The sequence below is a fragment of the Barbus barbus genome (genome assembly GCF_936440315.1).
Source record: "Barbus barbus genome assembly, chromosome: 21".
Taxonomy (NCBI): Eukaryota; Metazoa; Chordata; class Actinopteri; order Cypriniformes; family Cyprinidae; genus Barbus; species Barbus barbus.
In genome coordinates this window covers 15257214-15276783 of record NC_136749.1, presented here as the reverse complement: position 1 = coordinate 15276783, position 19570 = coordinate 15257214, and the positions used below count along the sequence as shown (strand labels likewise).

Sequence of the window (19570 nt, the reverse complement as noted above, 5' to 3'; positions counted from 1 at the left end):
GAATTACTTGTGGATTATTGTGTCAGCTGTTTAGACTCTTATTCTGTCGGCACCCATTCACTACAGAGGATCCTTTGGTGAGTAAATGATGTATTTCTAAATTTCTCCAAATCTGCTCCAATGAAGAAATAAACTCATCTACATCTTGGATGGCCTGAGGGTGAATACATTTTGAGTAAATATATATATTTTTGGGTGAACCATTCAAAATTTATTTTAATTATTACAGTATAATTAAAAAAATAGTCATTGCCAGACTGACGCTTTAGTGCATTTTTATACCTCATTCAGTAATGGTGAAATATTTATATATAATATTTATGATAAAGCTATGCATGATTAAATGGTTTGTTGCATTTCCCCCCTGTCGTCTGTGACCCATAACTATCACAGCTGCAGAATGGACCTGATAAGGTTTTTTTTGTCACGACCCACCAGTTGAGAACCACTGATCTTGTAACACTTTAGCAAGGTAAATTTTACCGTTTACCATTAAAAGCTTTTAAACAAACATGACTGAACATCTTAAAAATGCTTTTGTCTTCATGTCTGAGACTGGTTTGCTCAGCATTGTTTCTCTCACAAAAGAGGTTTTTCCAATCACAAATTTTCTTTTAGAAACACACTTTCTTGATGAACAATCACCACCGACAATCCTTTCCCTCTTTCATGTCTTTCTCTGAGAAGCAGACAGGAAATGCATGTAAAGACTCCATAGGCACTGGGAAACAGCAACCACACGGTTCCCACTCGCTCGTGTTAACGAAGACCAACTACAAACAAGCAAACAACACACTTTCACAAACATTTGATGAGAGCTCTACAAAACAAAACACCTAATAGCGGGAGATAAATGTGCTGTTATTTCCCACAGAAATTAAAATGTCTGTCAGCACACGTTACGCCTCAGCTTTGGAGTGTATTTTAGTTTTCATTGCTCACAATCAGCGCTGATCCTCTTTGAGACCAGAACAAAATCCTCTCACATTCCCCTGCTAAGCTCTCATAACTTCTTCTCTCGGTATCAGCCAGACATTGAAGGCTATATGTTATATAAAATTTATTTGAGCCATTTTTTTTTCGGTAAACTCCAGAAAAGAACATCCCTCTAAATCCCCTCTGATACAATATACACTGTTGCATAGGATATAAAATAGTATAAAGTAACAAAAACACACAAAAATATGATCTTACAACACCAAAGCCATAAACAATACAACAATAAAACAAAGTTTTAAATGATCATAACGACTCTTTTTTTTATATTCGAAAGCCCAGTCTTGGAGACTTGGAAAGGCTGTAGTGAATAAAGTACCAAATGATGTACAGTAAGATATATAATAAAAGTTTCCCTGTCACAGATCAAACCAGTTTGGCATACACAACATTAAGCGGTTTAAGATTTTCATTGTGCCATCTTACAAGTTATAAATTTAAATAAAAGTCAATTTGCTGATTATTCCTCCCCTTATATTCTGCCTGTCACCACGAATGGAGGGGAATGTAAAGTTGTTTATTTATATTATTGTTTGTATGGGCTCATTGCAAAGAACAATGTTCTGACAGCGACAATGTTAAGAAAAAAATATTCCAGCTACAAAACGAGAACTGTGAGCAGAGACATTCAAAATTTCCTGTCTTCTGAAGTCTCAGAGACAGATATTCTTAATTAAACATCATTCAGTCAAACTAAGTTTTCTATGTTTGCATTATTCTTCCGCACAAAGGAAGGTTTTACGCACATAATGTTTCTTTTGGGCTTTGTCACTTGAGTTGGATGCTGATTAAATAGCTGCCAGACTGCCATATGGACACAATTAAGAATGATGTTATAATAAAGTAGCCTATGATTAATTAACAATCTGAAAACACTACGTTCATTAAGAAATAGAATGTGACATTTTCCTAAAGGCCACTCGGAACCGTATGTAACCAAGATAAAAAGAAAAAATATATATAACTGCACCTGCCAAACAGTATCACTTTCAGAGAAAGGGCTGAAATACCCCTTATGAAAATGAACCATGGTTTTTCTACAAATAAAAAAGCATGGTCATTGTAGTTAAATTATGCTAACCACAAATTAATCATGGTTTGCCTACTTTAACCATAGTATTTGTAGTAAAACTTTGGTTATTCAAATGGTAATCAAACAGCCCAAAAAACATGGTTACTACACATTTACTATAATAAATCTATGGTTAATTTTCATAAGGGAACAAACAGGTTTGAGCTCTTAGTTTAAGGTGTGTTGTGTTAGCAGATTTGATCTCCTATTAACTAAGAAATACCTGCAAACAAACTGAGAGCATCCTCATCCATACGAGGATTAACCAAAAAGATAAAGAGAAAATAGTCTGTCACTCAGAGAACTTAAAATTCAAAAGATATTAACGTACCGTCATTATTTACTCATCCTTATGTCATTCACAACCTGTATGACTTACTTGTCTACCAGAACACAACGAAAGACATTCTGAGGAGAGATCACTTAAAAGAATAACCTGTTTATGAAACAGGTGCCAAGAAGAGCTAAGATCAAGATTTTTAGTTTCTCAAATCTTAACTTATAGCTTCACAAAACTTGGAAGATAGTACATGATATGATGACTTCTAGAGTACATGGAGAAAAAAAAAAAAAAAAAAACAAGCAGACAACTTATTTTAAAAAGTCTTCTTTTGTGAGCAGAAAATATGTCATACAGGTTTGGAATAATATAAGTGAGTAAATTCAGTTTTTTTTTTTGAGGAAACATGTTGTGAAGGGTAAACGATGCCTTTGCCTAAAAAGATAAAGACTTCAGAATTTAAAGTGGCAGTTTCACTAGAGGCTTGATTTCAGAAGGTATCATGAAAGTCTGATGTGAAGGAAACCAGGATCTCATCTGGCTTGGGTAAAGGAAAGTAGAGAAGGCAATTAATTAAATTCCCTCTCAGATTTGGATCAGTTTATAGGAGGGCTTGATTGGAATGACAGCTCCGAACCACCAGAAGAGGAAGAAGCGGATGATGCTAGTAAATATGCCAGGGGTGTTGGGCACCTGAAAGACAAAATAATAATTAGAATAATAATAACAAAATACATGACGCTCAGCCTTATCTCAAACCACTGTCTCAGATCAGTCTGCATCATCTTACCATGATATAATAGTCACGCAGTTGAAGGCCATACAGCGTCCATGACGTGGATGTAAAAAACGTAGCGACAGTTAAGGAAAAAGACAAGCGCTCCACAGACTTAGTTCGCACGATATCCAACTGGTGGAAATAAAGAACACAAATGTTTTTTTGAAAGGGGAATGATGCTTTTGCTACTGTTTATCATCAAATAAAGTACAGAGGAGACAGGAAATGTTGGGAGGAAAGGGGATTGAAACATGATGCAGCCAAGACTCAAACCAGTGTCCTCCACTTAAGCACCAAAGATCAGTAAATCAGAAGCACGTGCTCGCTGGTATGTTACAGCTCCAACCACATGTTATTTACACTCACGCATAGTCTCTCCCATAACAAGCAGATATTGACACTTGCAGACAGTGACTGAGGGAAAAACAGGAAGCAACAAAAGGAGGTACGAGAATGACAGGAAATACACCACAGGGCACAGGACAGATAGACAGAGCCAGGCTGATAAATATGGAAGAGAGAGAGATCCAAAACAGGAAGATGGAGACTATGAGAGGGCACAAAAAAAAGAAGGACGAAAGGAGTGATAAACAAAAGATGGAATGCTGGAATGTCAATACAAGGACTCCACACCATTATTTTTTTACAAAGGAAACGATAAGAAGAGGAACATGTACATTTATTTCAGAGTTGATGTATGCCTTATGTGATATGTAAGGGTGTCACAGTTAACATAAAATGTATGTGATTTCTTGTGTGCATTCGTTTTTTTAACGATTAACATGGTTGATGGATGCAGTTATATGTTTAATTCTATTATGTGGTATAATTCCAGTCATTTTTTCCCTTCGCCATCAAGCTTATTCATAATCAGCCTTATTATTTGATCATATTTATATTTTATTATATTGTTTTATTTTGAGTTATGTTTGAGGTGCAGCACTTTGGTCAGTCCTATATAAATACCACATTAATGTATGCAATTAAATATATTTAAATATGTTGTATAATGAGGTGCATTTCCTGTCATTTTTATTTTTTCTCAGGCTTATTCATGATCATTCTTTTAATTATTTTATCATATTGTTAATTAATTTATCTGATGTGCAGCACTTCCATCAGCACTTTTCAAAGTCCTACACAAATGAACCTTGACCTACATTTTTTTTTTAAACATAGTTAACATGTATACAATTAAATATGCATAACTTCTTTAATTTTCTAACACAGTGCAAGTGAGATAAGTAAAAAGTTACATAAATCTACTCTAGAAACTTCATTGACTGTGCTGGTAATATGCTACAAGGCTAATACAAGCTTGAGGTGCATTTGCAGTGTGCTCATTCCATGTTCATGTGCTTTACTGCAAAATGATTCTCAGTAAATATGTGCAGGTAATTTCTGACTGTGTATTTAAACAGAATTAATGCTGGTTAAATGTACAGGTGTGTACTCACCAGATCAGCGAGTGGAGAGAGGTACATACTGATGGTGAACACACTGCAGGCCAGGCCAAGCTGAGAGAGTTGAGCTTCTCCAGAAGGAATAACCACAGTAAAATACACCCAGCCTACACACAACACACTCATCATCGCCAGTGTCTGCGAGAACACTTGCCTCTGAAACACACACAGATACAGCAAAGTAATTTTACCATTTATTTTTGCACATTTGGACTATTTTCAGATCACTCATAAAACTACTTATTTCAGAAATGTCTGAGCACGCATTAAAAAAATCTGTGATCAAATTTGACTTAAACATGGATCTAAACTTTAAAGCTTTTCAATTCAATTTTAAAATGTAAACTTTTGGCATTCTAAAAATATAACTTTTTAAATAAACTTATAAATTAAACTTTTCACTCAAACTAGTATTTTGATAATATAACATGCATTTCAAATGCCTGTATTAATTTTAAAAATAAAATGATCACTCAAAAGGTTGTGCTTATATTGTAACTTGTAAAAAATATAGTATTCATTATCATCCTAATAATATAACTGGATATCAATATATTTAACTTAATTTTTTAATAAAATTAATTCAAACAAACCTTGTCTTTGGTATAATGACAGTAGGTGATTATGTATAAGGTCTGTAAAAAGGCCCCGATGATGTTTACAGATATCACCGTTCCATCTCCCTTTAATAATCCATAGTACAGCCAACCTAGATTACTAAAACACACACAGAGAAACATGATCATGCAGACTAAGGCTGATGATACACAGGGCAACTTTTTGAGCAGTGTTGCTTGGGAACTTTCCCATTGAGAATGGGTAACAAAACCCTATCTGGATATTTTAGATCGGTCATGGGCCCTGTGTCTCACCTGGTTGCCCGTTGATGGCAACATTGCTTAAAAAGTTGCCCTGTGTATCATCAGCCTGACTGAAATCCATGCACAATGCGTGCATGAAGTTGCATTCACATATACAACATTACAGAATGAAAGCTACAAGTGTCAAATCTCAAATGCATACTTCAAGCATGTGGTGAGGAACGGCAGAAACTGTACGTTATCTGCACTCTGTGTAGCCTTCATTTTCTTCAAGTCTGTCCTGCAAATGCAGAGAGGACATGTAATGAGAGGAACATGATCTTGCAAGATGAGTATATATGCAAACCATATATTTTATCACTTCCACTGGAAGTTAACACGTATGGTGAATTTCGTTTGCTTCAGGTGCCCTGCACAACCTCCAAATGTTTACATGCTCAACTTACATACACAGAGAATATAGCTGTTAAAATGTACCTTGGTTTCAGGCAAAATACCATACATACTACAATTATTGTTACAACTGTAAAATCCTAATAACGTGCGATGTTCTTAATGTCAGTGTTGGCTAATATCAGTAGTAACAATAAGTATAGTATGTTGGTGGAAACTTTTGTTACCATGGTACATTTCTGTAAGGAGGCTGTTTATTAAGTTTGAGTGAAGTCAGATTCTATTAGGCGCGAGATGTCACAAGATGCGAAGATTATGAAATCGCGCAAGTGTGTACAGTTCAGCTCAGCTACATTATAAGTGATATGACTGTTTATAAATATCAAGTAGAAGACACTTAAGTTAACGTTACTTACAATCCCGTCGTGAACATCCCGACGGTGAATATGATGCACGCACATGATAGCAGCTGCAGAAAATCCATTGACTGAAAACGCGAAAAAATTATCTGTGCTTCTATCCAGACACCTGTATAATCAAGCGAAGCAAATTATATTCATAAAACCTAAGAATCCTGCACTCGTGCAACACTATCGTCCACCTCCTCAACTTCCGTGTTTGTAATCTGTGTGGATCGACTCCTTCACTCTGATTGGTTATCGCCGAACGCTACGCACCCACGTCATTTTGTAGTCTGGTTGTGTAGTGAAATAGAGGTGTAGTTTTACGATGATTGACAGAGATATTCCTTTGAATATAATGAGAGTTTGTAGTATAGTGTGTATAGTGAGATGTAGTTTTTTTTTTTTTTAAGTACAAGCTTTAGGCGAAGAGCTGCCCAAAAGAGTTTAAGGACTCATTGTTATGAAATATATGCATAACGAAAAGTGTTTTAACCACACTGAATATTTGCACGTGTAGATGGTTCAGTGCCCCTGTGGTTGATATTAAAACCTAAAGATTTCAACAGTTTTCTCTCTCATGTAACTGTACTAATGCTGTCTTAGAAACATTACCAAGCTTTCTTAATTTAGTTTTTGCACTCCTTGACCATTTTGGAGAATTTATTGTTATATAAATTATAGAATGATTGCTTTAATATGATTGGCCTACCTAAACAAAGTGATCTAAACAAATGTCATTTTTATGTCACTGAGATTTCAATGTCATGATTTATATTACTAGTGCCTATTTTGAAGTTGTAATTTTGTCAAATGTACTAAAGAACATGCATGAGTTGAAATGGGACAAAGCATCACATATTTTTTTGTGAAAATAAAGGAATAATATCACTATAGAACATTTTCACAGTGTAAGGTACAAAATGTAATGTTGACAAATTTTGCAAAAATAAAAATATTATGTTGAAGATACAGAAAATGCTAGCTATGAATTATTTTAAGCAAGACAAAGTCAGTTATTTAAGGATGACAAATTTCTCTCAAATTCTCTCATAAATATGTAAATAAAAAATGTAAGTTTTGTATAAATAATAAAAAAAGTTTTCTAAAAATCTAGGTGCAAAAAATAGCCATACTTGACAAACATATAGCGAGTCCACATGAACATCTTTAGATGTTACTGCCGCAAACATTTGCTTCTTACTTTCAAACAAAATGATGAATTTTGCATTGACATGTGGTTAAATAGAGAAGACGTATCTTGAGTTTAATGTTCTCAAATGTCACAGAAAAAGCTGAGGCCAAGGAAAATGAGCATGTTACGTTCTGGCACCCAAGTGCCACTTTACTACCCCCCCCCCCCTCTTTCATTCATCTCACCCCTATTTGAATGTTTGGTTAAAAGCTGTGAAGTCCTGGCCAGGAAAAAGAGATGAAAAGGGAATGAAAGAGGACAGGAAGAAAGTTTGACAGTGAGAGTGTTAACAGAGTTTTGACAGCGTCAAACTTTACTCTGAGGCCTCAACAAATTTCACAGAATATGTCTGTTTCCATTTTTTATATATAAAAACAACTTTCCATACATTTTCATAATTAACAAACGTCTTTATTTTATATAACTCTCAATATGTACATTTTTACATAACTATTTACAAGTTTATAAACCAATACAGTACAAAACACATTTTACAAAATAAATTGTTCTTTTAACTTATTTGAGAGAATTTATTAAACCGTTTGTATTTGTTTGTGCATGTTGTGCTCTCTGTCAGAAGTCCGGCTTCTCTCTTTCTTGCTCGCAAAACAAAACAGCACAACCAAACATTCCTGTTCAAAACCAAATGCTGTTTTAAAAAAAAACTCTGATTACATTAGTGCCAGTACATTTTGTAGAGTGTGTTCACATTACATCAGAGAAACCAACTGAAACTACAGCAACACGAGATCCAAAACACAGGAAACACCAATGCTTGATAACTGTTCTAGATTTACAAACACTGTTATATGCACAAACATCAATTCTTTATAAGGTGCAAGATCAGGGTCAGTTTTAAGATAAATCCTGTGATCTTTGGCTCAAATCGGTACAGTAGAGCGAAGGTCTCTATCAAACACAATATCTAACCTATTGTTCACCCTTGTGATCACAATTCCAGTAATACAGCTGATGGTTACAAGACAAGCTCTCCGGTCTTCAGGGTTTATTCTGCATCACATTGGTAAATTATTTTGTGATGAATTTTCAGGAAGAATGAACACATACAATCTACAAAAGTAAATCAAAAAGAGCTGATTGGGAAAAGAATCAGAGAACGGTAAATACTCTTAAAAAAAAAAGAGAGAAGGTTCTTCAAAAACACCTTTCTCTGGTCACATCACTCTCACAAACACAAATACAAACACGTCACTCAGCAACTTGCACGCCAGCACCAAAACTTCAGTTTGTATAAAAATTCTTTGTATAAAATCTATTTTCAGAGCCGATAACCAGCACCGGCATTACAGTCTTTTGGGTCCTAACGGACCAGCGTCCATAAAGTCTTCTTATATTAGGCTCAGTGGAGAAGCAGGAAGAGGAATATAGAGATCAACGTGACAAAACTTGAGACGGGAGCAATGCGTACACCCGAACTGCCCACGCTCCTCTGCACAACTGGGATCATGGCAATAGGGTCATCTGAAAGTAGACGAAGAGAAGGATGATGAGTATATTTCACGACTATGTAACTTGCGTAATGTCACTCTTGGCTTACAAAGTCTAAAAATTCCACATGTTTTCTAAAGCAAATGGACACGCTGCCAGAAGTGAGAAAAAGAGTGACAGATATGAAGTGCTCACCTGCTGGAAGCCTGTTTGATGGGTTATGGACTCCACCAGCAACCATCTTCCCTTCTAATTCCTCATCTTTTCCCATGGTCTTCTTCTTGTTCTTGGAACCTAGAAAATTAAATGATATAGTTGGATTCTTAGTAAGGCTTCATTGCCCGTGTAATCCAGTAAAGACTTGCCGAAAAGTCTAGCTGTAAATGCAAAAAACTGTTCTGACTTACCATGAGGTCCAACTACATCCACCTTCAGTCTCAAACACTCCTGTCCATGATGGTGAAGAGGCTTGGCTGTGGAAAACAGAGTACAAATTTAGAACTGGAATCTGAAGCCCAACAAATATACACTTAATGTGCTTATAAATGCAAATACATTTTGTAGTTATGTTTGTTTTATAAGGTTTGAAAAAAGTTGAAAAACTAACACTTTGAATGCATAACTAATTATTTAAAAAAATATTTTTAAACCTATTTTAAAGGTAATTTATATATATTGAATTCTTAATGATGATGAAGGTTTTCAGGGGTCACCTCTATGATAAAATTTCCTTTTTTTTGTATTTGTATTATTTTATTATTTTGTTAGTGCTGGGCAACGATTAATCACGATTAATCGCACCCCAAATAAAAGTTTTTATGTACATAATGTGTGTGTGTGTACTGTGTATATTTATTATCTATATATAAATCCACACACATGCATGTATGTATTTAAGAAAAATATGTTATGTTTATATATTAAATATATTTATATATATATATATATATATATATAATACAAATTATATGAATATAAATATATACATGTAAATATTTTTAAAATATATAATGTATAAATGTGTATATATATATATATATATATATATATATATATATATATATATATATATATATATATATATATATATATATATATATATATATATAATATATATATATATATATATATATATATATTAAAATGATTTTACTCATTTACATCATTACTAATTGTGGTAAACCGTTCCAAAATGTCACAAAGATCTACACTGAGTTTTGAGTTACAGATGTGGATACTTACAAATATAGTAGTAACTCTCTCCCTGGCGGAACTCTTTGCCCAGAGTGAAGGGAGTGAAGCGCTGAAACTTCTCGGAGAACTTCTCTGGAGCGTGAGGAGCGAAAGGCCTGGAGCACTCCCAACGCAGCTGGTCAAAGGACTGCGGCTTGCAGTTCTCGTAGTCCTCCAACTCCACCATGTAGAGCACGTACCGCTCGGCTTCCTGGGATGGGATCTCGCCACGTGTGTAGTGAGGACAGATGATGTCTAGGTAGTCATTAATGCGGACCTCCACGGTGTAATCATCCCATAGGAAACTGGAAGAAGAAAGAGAGAAAAATCCGTGAATGGCTGTCAATAAGGAGTGTGAAGGACTGTGAAGGAGTGGAGATGGGAAATTGTCCAACTGTGCTTTTCTTGAATTGTCCTTCATAAAAAGGCAGGTTTGCTTTTCATTCATTTCACTGATTTATTTCCATCTGTTTTTTGGTTCGTTTTGCAAACTTCTTCTCAAATTTTCTGACCACTTATTTTACTTCACATTTTACAAAGAACTACAAAATCTTCCTCTTTTCCTCTCTTCCTCTTATAGATAAAGTGTTGTCATATATATATATATATATATATATAAACTAAATAATAAATAACAGCATTGAAACCAAAGCAAATTATTTATATATTATCTGGAAAATATATACATTTTTAACTGAAAAGAAATAATTTCAATTCAAATGTTTTCCACAGTAAATATTGTTCCAAAACCGATTATTATACAAAAGGTCATGTATTTTAAACGTTTTACGCTAACATGTTAACTTCGACATATCTAAAATACATTTTGTAATTTTATTTATTTATTTTTTTCTGATGAAAACCTCTTGACTTCATGTGATCCATCACAACCTTTTCCTTGGAGCCGCTTAGACTGACTGACTCTTTGAATTGGCTCTACGTGTTTTTACAGCCTCTTCTCTGTCTGCCTCTTCTTTCATTGTCGTCTCATTTGCTTTTCTCATTTCACTCCCACAGTGACTACAAGATGCCATTTTTCGAACCCCATAAGTCATCTGATTGGTGAGTGTTACAACGCTACACGCCATCACATTTCCATATACCCAAAATTTTCAAACCCAATCACATTACCATAACATTTACTCACACGGCCTTCATGTGAACCGCCATCAAAACACAAGGCGGCCTCTTTTCCCCCAGCATGCCCTTTGCGCTATCACTTTCTCCCTTTTGGCACATGTATTTGTTGTTGTTGCCATCGGGAGCCGTGGTTAAATGACGGACAGACACACAGGCTCCTGACGGGCCCCCCGTTGTCCACTCCAACCCCCTTCATCTCTCTCCCTTTCCCACTGTGCCTCTGCGGTAAGCATTAGCCGACCTGTCTAAACAGCTTGGCGCTCTATTCAGACGGGGGGTAAACATACACATCACTGCGCTCATTAGCACCGGTTAGTGTGGAGATTAGAGTCAGTCTCGCACGGCTTCTAATCAGCAGAGTGTTCAAAAGATAGGGTGTACACCTTGCTAAGCCAGCTTTTCTGTGTGTGGGAAAGCAGTGGTTTTTGTATGTGTATTCAATATGCCAATCAACAAATCACGGCTGATGAGACCAAGAAAGCAGTGTGAACGGTTTCAGTTTTAGACTGTTTGGTGGATTGCCCTGTCTCATTTCCTCTGATGTTCCTTTGAAGCAGTTTATCTGGAGCTGTTTGAAACCTAATGACAATGTGTTAGCAAGACCAAGACAACAACACAAATTGGGTGTCATTAACTCCTCCCCCTCCTTCTCACATACATCAGCCTCTGGGTTAGGTCTAGTCTTTGGACACCAAGGTGTTTGCCTAAGGATGCACAATAGTCCCTCAATTCATTTTAGTTTGGAGTTTTTATATTTTTAATTTATTTTGACCCAAATAGTACTGCATATTAAGTCCCTAGTTTAGTTTGATGCTAAGAGGGTCTAGTGGGCCCTCACACTATGATTCCCATGCACTTCTAATCTCTCTGAGCTGATCCAAGGCCAGCCGCTGATATCTCAAACAATCACAGAGAAGCTCTGTTGTGTTTTTCATCCTAGTGATCGGTCACTTCAAACGCCACTGTGCCCACTTGTTCCCGTGTGACAGTTTGCGCTGTGATGGGCCGAGCATGAGAGTGATGCTGTTGTAAAAGAGGCACAGAATGTATGTAAACATCACACATCCGAGAGGAGTGTCTGTAGCTGCAGCCCCTGGGGGCCACGTCACCCATCTGTTTATCACAAGACACAGAGGAGCCTGGGTTTAAATGTTTGCATGTGGGCTTAAAAACTTAAAGTAATTTGTTTATGCTGACTGATTAGGTTGGTCATGTGATCTTAACATGGCAGCCCACATGAGATGATCCACTTTGTGTAGAACAAAACGGTATTTATTAGGCTATCAATATGGCATGAGTCTTCATACTATGTATTTGTGCATGCTTCAAAAAAATCTATTGTATATTTTATATAGTATATTTTTATAAGATGATCAAAATTAACAGTAAAGGCTTTTACTTTATCACAAAAAATCTATTTTTAAATAAATGTAATTCTTTTGAACATTCTATTTAAAGAACCCTGAAAAAATCACAATATCTACAAAAATATTAAGCAATGCAATTGTTTTCAACATTGATAATAATAATAAATGTTTCTTGAGCACTAAATTGGCATATTAGAATGATTTTAAGATTAGAGATAAGGCAAAGCTGAATTTTCAGCAGCCATCACAGGAATAAATTACACTTAAAATATATTAAAATAGAATACAGTTGTTTTGAACTGTAATAATATTTCACAATATCACAGTTTTACTGTTTTATTTTTTTTGTAATCAAATAAACACAGCCTTGGTAAGTTTAAGAGACTTCTTTCAAAAACATAACAAATATTTTGTATACATTTATAATATATAGTTGAATTTGCTTTCAGATATGTTTGTCTTTCTCCTCAATATTTTGTCTGTTCTCCCCCTCTTTTGCTCTCTGCCGAATGTTTAAACTGTCAGGCGGGTCAATAATGTCAAAGTTCAGGGTCAGATTTTTCAGACACACCCTAACTGAGTCAGCAGCATGTACACAAACACACACACTGAGAGACGGTCAGCGCTGTGTGCTTCAGAACAGATGAACACACTGCCTAATGCACTACACTCGCTGTCAGCAGTTGACACACACACACACACACACACACACACACACAGTCGAGGGTTTGGTTACCGAAAAACTTTAAGACCTGCTGCTTGTCATGACAAGTATTATGATCCTATTTTAGCGGCTTGTTCTCACACTATCAAGTAATAAAACCTGTCTGTTCAAGCGCGTGCATGGAGCTTTTACGCTATTTGTGTCTGTCTGGCTTTCTTTCTCCATTACAAGTATAATATACAGAGACGTCTCAGTTTTACACCTTCGTATCGTTAAAGTCTGAGAGGTTCAAGGTGTTAAGTCACTGCTAAGTCCTTTTAACCTCACTGCTCTCTCACTTTCTTCTTGATCAGTATGTTCTCATATTGTCCTTCTTGCTGATTACATGCCGGTAATTACCCCAGCCGTAGCAGAACGGGTCGGAATGCCATCCAGCTAATCCGCTCTTCCAAACCAGGGATTATCACACGGAGTACACGGATCACACAGCTGCTATTCAACGGCACCAGACCCATCCAATACGGGCCGTTTGCAGGGGTTAAAGTGGGGCTTGGGGGAAGGGTTTTACAGATACATGTTTTAAATCAAGTTGGATTGGGGGGGTGGGGCTGCACAAGATCTCAAATTTATCGAAATATTGCAATATTACAAACTGTGATATGTATATTGCAATGGCCTGAGTAAATGGAGTGATTCTACTTAAGTTTTAGGTCAACGCAAAACTTTCTAACACAACACAGACTGTGTGATAATACACGTTTGTGAGATTTTGTGAGTTCAAAGCAGAAGACCAAAATTTCACTCCATCCATCACTGTCCTTTTGCTCCACCCTGATCTTTATATATCTTATATAAAGATATATATATCTTTCTGTCACCCATCCCCCTTTTCCTCCATCTTCTCCACCCTCTTTCTTTCTCCTCTCTGTTTAAAATCACATTATAAACCTGGGCCTCTTCATTCAGGCTAATTTTTTAGAGAAACACTTCTTTCTTTCTTTCTTTCTTTCTGACCTCTAACCCATCACCCATCCCCCAGTCTTATCTTTCTCAATCCTTCCCTCACAAATGCCTGATTTCCCCCTCCTCCTTTTCTCTTTCACTTTTAAATGGATGCTAATTGCCTGCTGATATGCTAGCTTGTTGTTTGGTAGCATACTGTGAGCTTTATACAAAGTCAGCGACTTTGTACTTGTGAAATAATAAACTGAAAACAATATAGGCACTGAATGAAATGAAAATGTTCATCAAGTACTGTAAGCATTCTGTAGATGGCAACAGTGAGCCTCTGAAGATGCTGAATGCAAACACTGCACTTGAGGTAATTAAGTAAGGGCAGGCAACAAGCTTCTGGTTCTTTTGTTTACATTTGTGAGCTCACACAGGTCACACACTTTACTACACCGACAGTTACACAATCTAGCACGCTGTAGACAGAAAAACAGGAAAACTCCAACTCAAAAGGGCAGTGGGAATCAAAACAGTAATCAGGGATTGAACAAGATAGACAAAGGGAGTTGTGTGGGAAAAAAGTGCAAGGAAAGATGGAGCAGGGAGGACATACAGAGAGAAATAGTGAGGAAGTCTGGGCTGGAGATAAGGAAAAGAGAGGAAGAGCTCAGAATAATGGGATTTAAGGGTTAAAATGAGAGAAGGGAAAAGAAACTAAGCATGGAGTTAAAAACAGGCCCAAACACATACACATCAAAACTGAACTGGAACAGCAGATTACTTCCTGTCAATTAGTAATCATCATTACTTGACCAGTTGAAATCCTAAAATGGAACTCTAATCTGTGAAAAAAAATACCAGAAATGATCCGTAAAGGGCTATGATTTTATAATCAATCCAACCCCTAGATGGTAGAACATTCTATAATGCTTTGAGGAATTATGGATTATATTTTCCATACACATCCATTTCTGTGTAAAGTGGGATTATACAGCACTGGATTACACTGGAGTCTATAAATATACACTGTGATTTCTGTGTGAATGGGTCATCTGGCCAGATTACACACATCAACGTACAATCTGAGGCTGAACGCTGTTCGTTTCGTAGATTATAGCCCAGCCTACGTAGCCCACTATGTTTGCGTGTTTATGAGCCTTAGAAAAAGAATGAGGGGGTTAAAGAAGATTAATTTACAGCCTGTCTGTGGAATCTGTCTGGATATGTATACTGATCTGTCTGCTCCCCTCCTCCTCAAGATAACAGCTCAGCAATATAATGCTCAGATACATGTATAAAATCAAACAAAGTGAGTTTGCCGAGGAAGGGATGGACGATGAGGAAAAGGGGTGGACAATGAGTGGACAGCTGAAAGGTCAAGTATAGCAACATGTTTGCTGGAAGGAATCCCAGTCTACTAAATATACCCGAATCGCACATCACCCCCCTCCCCCCCCCCCTCCGTATGCGAGCCAGTGAAACTTTGACGAGTGAACACACACATGTATATGACAACATGTACGTGAAAATAAAGGCATGATTCAGGGCAAAAATGATGATTCAATGATGCATGACGGGACTGTATACTTCCCCTTCAGCACGCTCAGCACGCAAGCGTAGGCATGTGACGAGTTCAAAAACAGACTGTCGAAAACAACGTCCATATGTCAATCTGGACCTGAAAATCCAGTCTCCTCAGGGTGAACACTCATCATATACCCGTCAAACCAGAGTGTCAGCTCGCCAAAGGCCACGTGCAGGAGATTAAATCATTACTGTTCACTCACACCCACATGGTTAAAAACACTCAAGCGTATTTACTCTTTTACTCTTTTACGCCACCTGCATAATCAGCTGATCACGCCAATTAATATTAGATAGATACACCTATCTGCCATTGATTAGTCGAGCCTGACTAATCCACTTAAACACAGACTGATTGAGTTTCACGGGCTGATTGAACAATCACTAGCTTTGATGGAAGTCGTTAAAGGAAAGAAAAGTAAAAGAAGAAACCTGAAAATCCCATTAATGGAAACGGTTTCATTTTTCTTAGAACATAAGATTAATAACAGAGGTTTATCTTGGAAAAAGACGCTGTTAAAACGCAGATCCCACCACACCTGCCAGATTATGACCAGCTCAAGACGGAATTATATTTACAATTCTAGTTTTGATGTGTGGGCGTTTGTTTTTAACCTTTTCAATGCTAATAAAGCAAGGTCTTTGTGTATGTGTACAAGAACGAGAGCTTTAAAAGAAGAGATCCACTCCGATTTTTAATGCTGAGATTTTCTGAGGGCTTAGTGTTTTGTTATTACAAATTTTCTTGTTGTGGTTACGCAACCATTTCCATGGATGTGGACCATGTCGGGATTAGAGACCGGACCAAGCACCAGACTGCTGCCACATAATCCCCTCCACCTCTTTTTCTCCATCCTCATCTCTAACTCAAATTACAAATCCTGTTGTTTTTTTTTACCCAAATCCAAGCAGCTCCTACTACACCATTGCTTTCTCTTCTGCCCCATTCTTTTCACGGCAAGCTCTAAAAAGAGTTTGGTCTCTATTACATGATTTCTTCTGTCTTTCTTCAGGCACAGCTGCTGTTTCTCTCTCTCTCTTTCTGCTGGCTGATAGTGAGCCAGGCTCTTTTGAGACCGTGTCTGGTTAAGGGTGGTACACTCATGTTGCGCAACAAGGACATTGATAAATTACTCACTGAAAGCAGACTGAATCACAACAGACGGTGTGAATCACCTGTGACATCATGCGAACTTCCAAACGGGTCATGAGCACATATTCTGTTCAGTTATTGCCAGCTAACTTTTATGACTATCATTGTGTATGTGCAAATCCAGGTGAACCAAGATTCCTACTATGGGAAGGAATAAAAAGATATCATGTCATGGTCAAAGATTCTGTTTTACAGTAACAAGCTTCTGATATCCACAAAAGGCCATTTCCTTGTTCTTGAGTTTCCTGCTAAATGCGTAATAAATTGCTCTGAATGCTGTCATTTGTATTGATCTCTCTAAAGTGCCTAATGACCTGTCCGTCCTCACTACGAGGTGCGATTACAATCGCAATCATTTGATGAAACACCCATCAAGGAGCTTTAGGGTCTATACAACCCTCGATCTGTAAACTGTAACGGTAACAACTTAATATCATACAAAGAGCAACAAGACACTTCCCATAAAACGCTCAAGCTACTACTAGCCATAGATATTCTCGTCTTGTGTGCTCATGTCTGTTTATTTATTGCTGTGTGTATGTGTGTGTAAAAGTTAGATTTATTTTAAAGATAAATAAATAAGGTTCTTATGGATATAGTGAAACAAGAACTGGCTCATTTGTTCCTGTTTTGCTGTACATATACAGATGTCAACAGGTTTGTCAATAAGATGCCCTCATAAATATAGTAAAACTAACGTGTGTGTGTATATTTAGGCTGATCTGTCTATCCATCTGTCTGGTTTTTCTCCATGTACTTCTCTGTCCAGCTGCTGTCTCTAGTAATTACCATGTCATTCACTAGCATGTTAAAGGTTAGACTAGAGGCAGAGATAAGCAAACCAATGAAGTGCATGATAACTGAACTGAACGAGTAAACAACTTGAACCATCATAACTTGCAAGTCAGGGTCTATGATCGCTTATGTGTTAGAGATATCATGTGTTTCTTAATCTATACATGCTCCTTCCTCCACCGAATGAATCTCAGGAGGTGCAAATAACTAGAAATTGCAACAAAATATTGCATGAACCAGATAAAATAAGATAAAGCAGCTAAAGGCTTGTGAAACTGATTAGACTGTTAATGCAGTGCATATAATACATAGATATTATACTAATATACTGCGTACTTACAAGCTCTTAGTTGGAGAACTCGTGTTAGTGTACTATGCAGAGATTTCAGATATCACAGAATAATGCTAACAAGAGTTACATTGTATAAAGTTGGATAAATATAGTTGAATATAGTTGGTTTTATACAATTAAAGGAGTATAAGTCTTACTTTGCGTTTGTGCTGTTCCAGTAAACACTGTGTCGCTCCGCAGACGCGCACCAAGCGCTGACGCTCACCGCAACGCACACCAGCCACAGAAAATCCATTGAGTCCGGGATATATGCTCTTCAAATGAATACAAGTGCAATGGATTGTTTTGCACGTTGAAAACGTAAATATAATTGTGCACTTTAGCAGTGCGAGAGTCCCTGAAACACTAGTGATTCGGTTTACTTGAATAACAAGTCTATATGCGTCTCTAGCAGAAACTGTCGCGGTAAAGCCTGGAGAAATGTGCGCTCAGTCCGCTTTATCAATCAGCTACATAAACCACGCCCCCAAAGAACAAGGAGCCAATGAAAACAGGAAAGCTTTATTTTTTTGACACGCCTCTACGCACAGGCTTACAATGATTGAAGTGAACAGACCATGACAAATAAATCAGTGTATTTATATTGTGAAATTTCATTTTAGTTACATTTTATTAATTTTGTTAGTACTTTTTAAAAAAAATTTTTTACTGTTTAGGTGTATTTATTATTATTGTTATTATTATTATAATTTTTTTTTGTTTATTTATAGTAATTTTAGGGCTTCAATATTTCAATTAGTTGAAAAGGCAATATTTTTAATTACTGTTTAGTTGAGGTTAGTCATAAAATATTAATATTTTTGTATATATATATATATATATATATATATATATATATTATATTATGTTAGTTCAGCTTTATTTCAATTGACAACTATGTTTTTAATAATTTAATTTTACTTTTTTTTTGTTTTTTACAATAAAATGAATTGTTCTAATGGAATACCCTCTTATATGTGACCCAGGACCACAAAACCAGTAAACCAGTCATAAGGGTCATTTTTTTGAAACTGAGGTTTATACATAATCTGAGAGGAAAATAAATAAGCTTTTCATTGATGTATGCTTTGCTCAGATAGGATAAAACTACCGAGATACAACTATTTGGAAATCTGTAAATTGAGGGTGCAAAAAATGAAAATATTAAGAAAATCGCCATTAAATCTTGTCCAACTAAATCTCTTAGCAATGCATATTACTTCAAAAATGAAGTTTTGATATACGTACGGTTGGAAATTTACAAAATATCTTCATGGAACATGATCTTTACTTAAAATCCTAATGATTTTTGACATAAAAGAAAAATTGATAATTTTTATGTATTGTTGGCTATTGCTACAAATATACCCGTGCTACTTATGACTGGTTTTGTGGTCCAGGGTCACATATGCTATTCTAATCAAATAAATACATATTATTCCAATCTTATAAACTTTGATAACACAAATTATATTTTTTGTTTTTATTATAAAGTAACTAAATT

General features: G+C 36.2%; 2 protein-coding genes across 3 annotated transcripts; both read right to left on the bottom strand.

The window, feature by feature from the left end:
* Positions 1-1047: 1047 nt before the first annotated feature.
* LOC306887130 (sugar transporter SWEET1) lies at positions 1048-6453 on the bottom strand. Of its 2 annotated transcripts, XM_079444669.1 has the most exons (6): positions 6220-6452; positions 5613-5690; positions 5183-5306; positions 4584-4745; positions 3139-3258; positions 1048-3041 (listed from the first exon to the last, which is right to left on the bottom strand). In XM_079444669.1, exons 1-6 carry the CDS (start codon positions 6285-6287, stop codon positions 2934-2936), a joined length of 660 nt encoding a protein of 219 aa, XP_079300795.1. In that variant the 5' UTR covers positions 6288-6452; the 3' UTR covers positions 1048-2933. The 2 variants fall into 2 exon arrangements, with proteins under 2 accessions (XP_079300795.1, XP_079300796.1); XM_079444670.1 differs by lacking the exon at positions 5613-5690 and having other exon boundaries at positions 6220-6453.
* Positions 6454-7763: 1310 nt separating this feature from the next.
* LOC306887556 (ephrin-A1-like) lies at positions 7764-18562 on the bottom strand. Its single transcript, XM_079445386.1, has 5 exons — positions 18225-18562; positions 10091-10386; positions 9256-9321; positions 9044-9142; positions 7764-8881 (listed from the first exon to the last, which is right to left on the bottom strand). Exons 1-5 carry the CDS (start codon positions 18320-18322, stop codon positions 8760-8762), a joined length of 681 nt encoding a protein of 226 aa, XP_079301512.1. The 5' UTR covers positions 18323-18562; the 3' UTR covers positions 7764-8759.
* Between the last annotated feature and the right edge of the window lie 1008 nt (positions 18563-19570).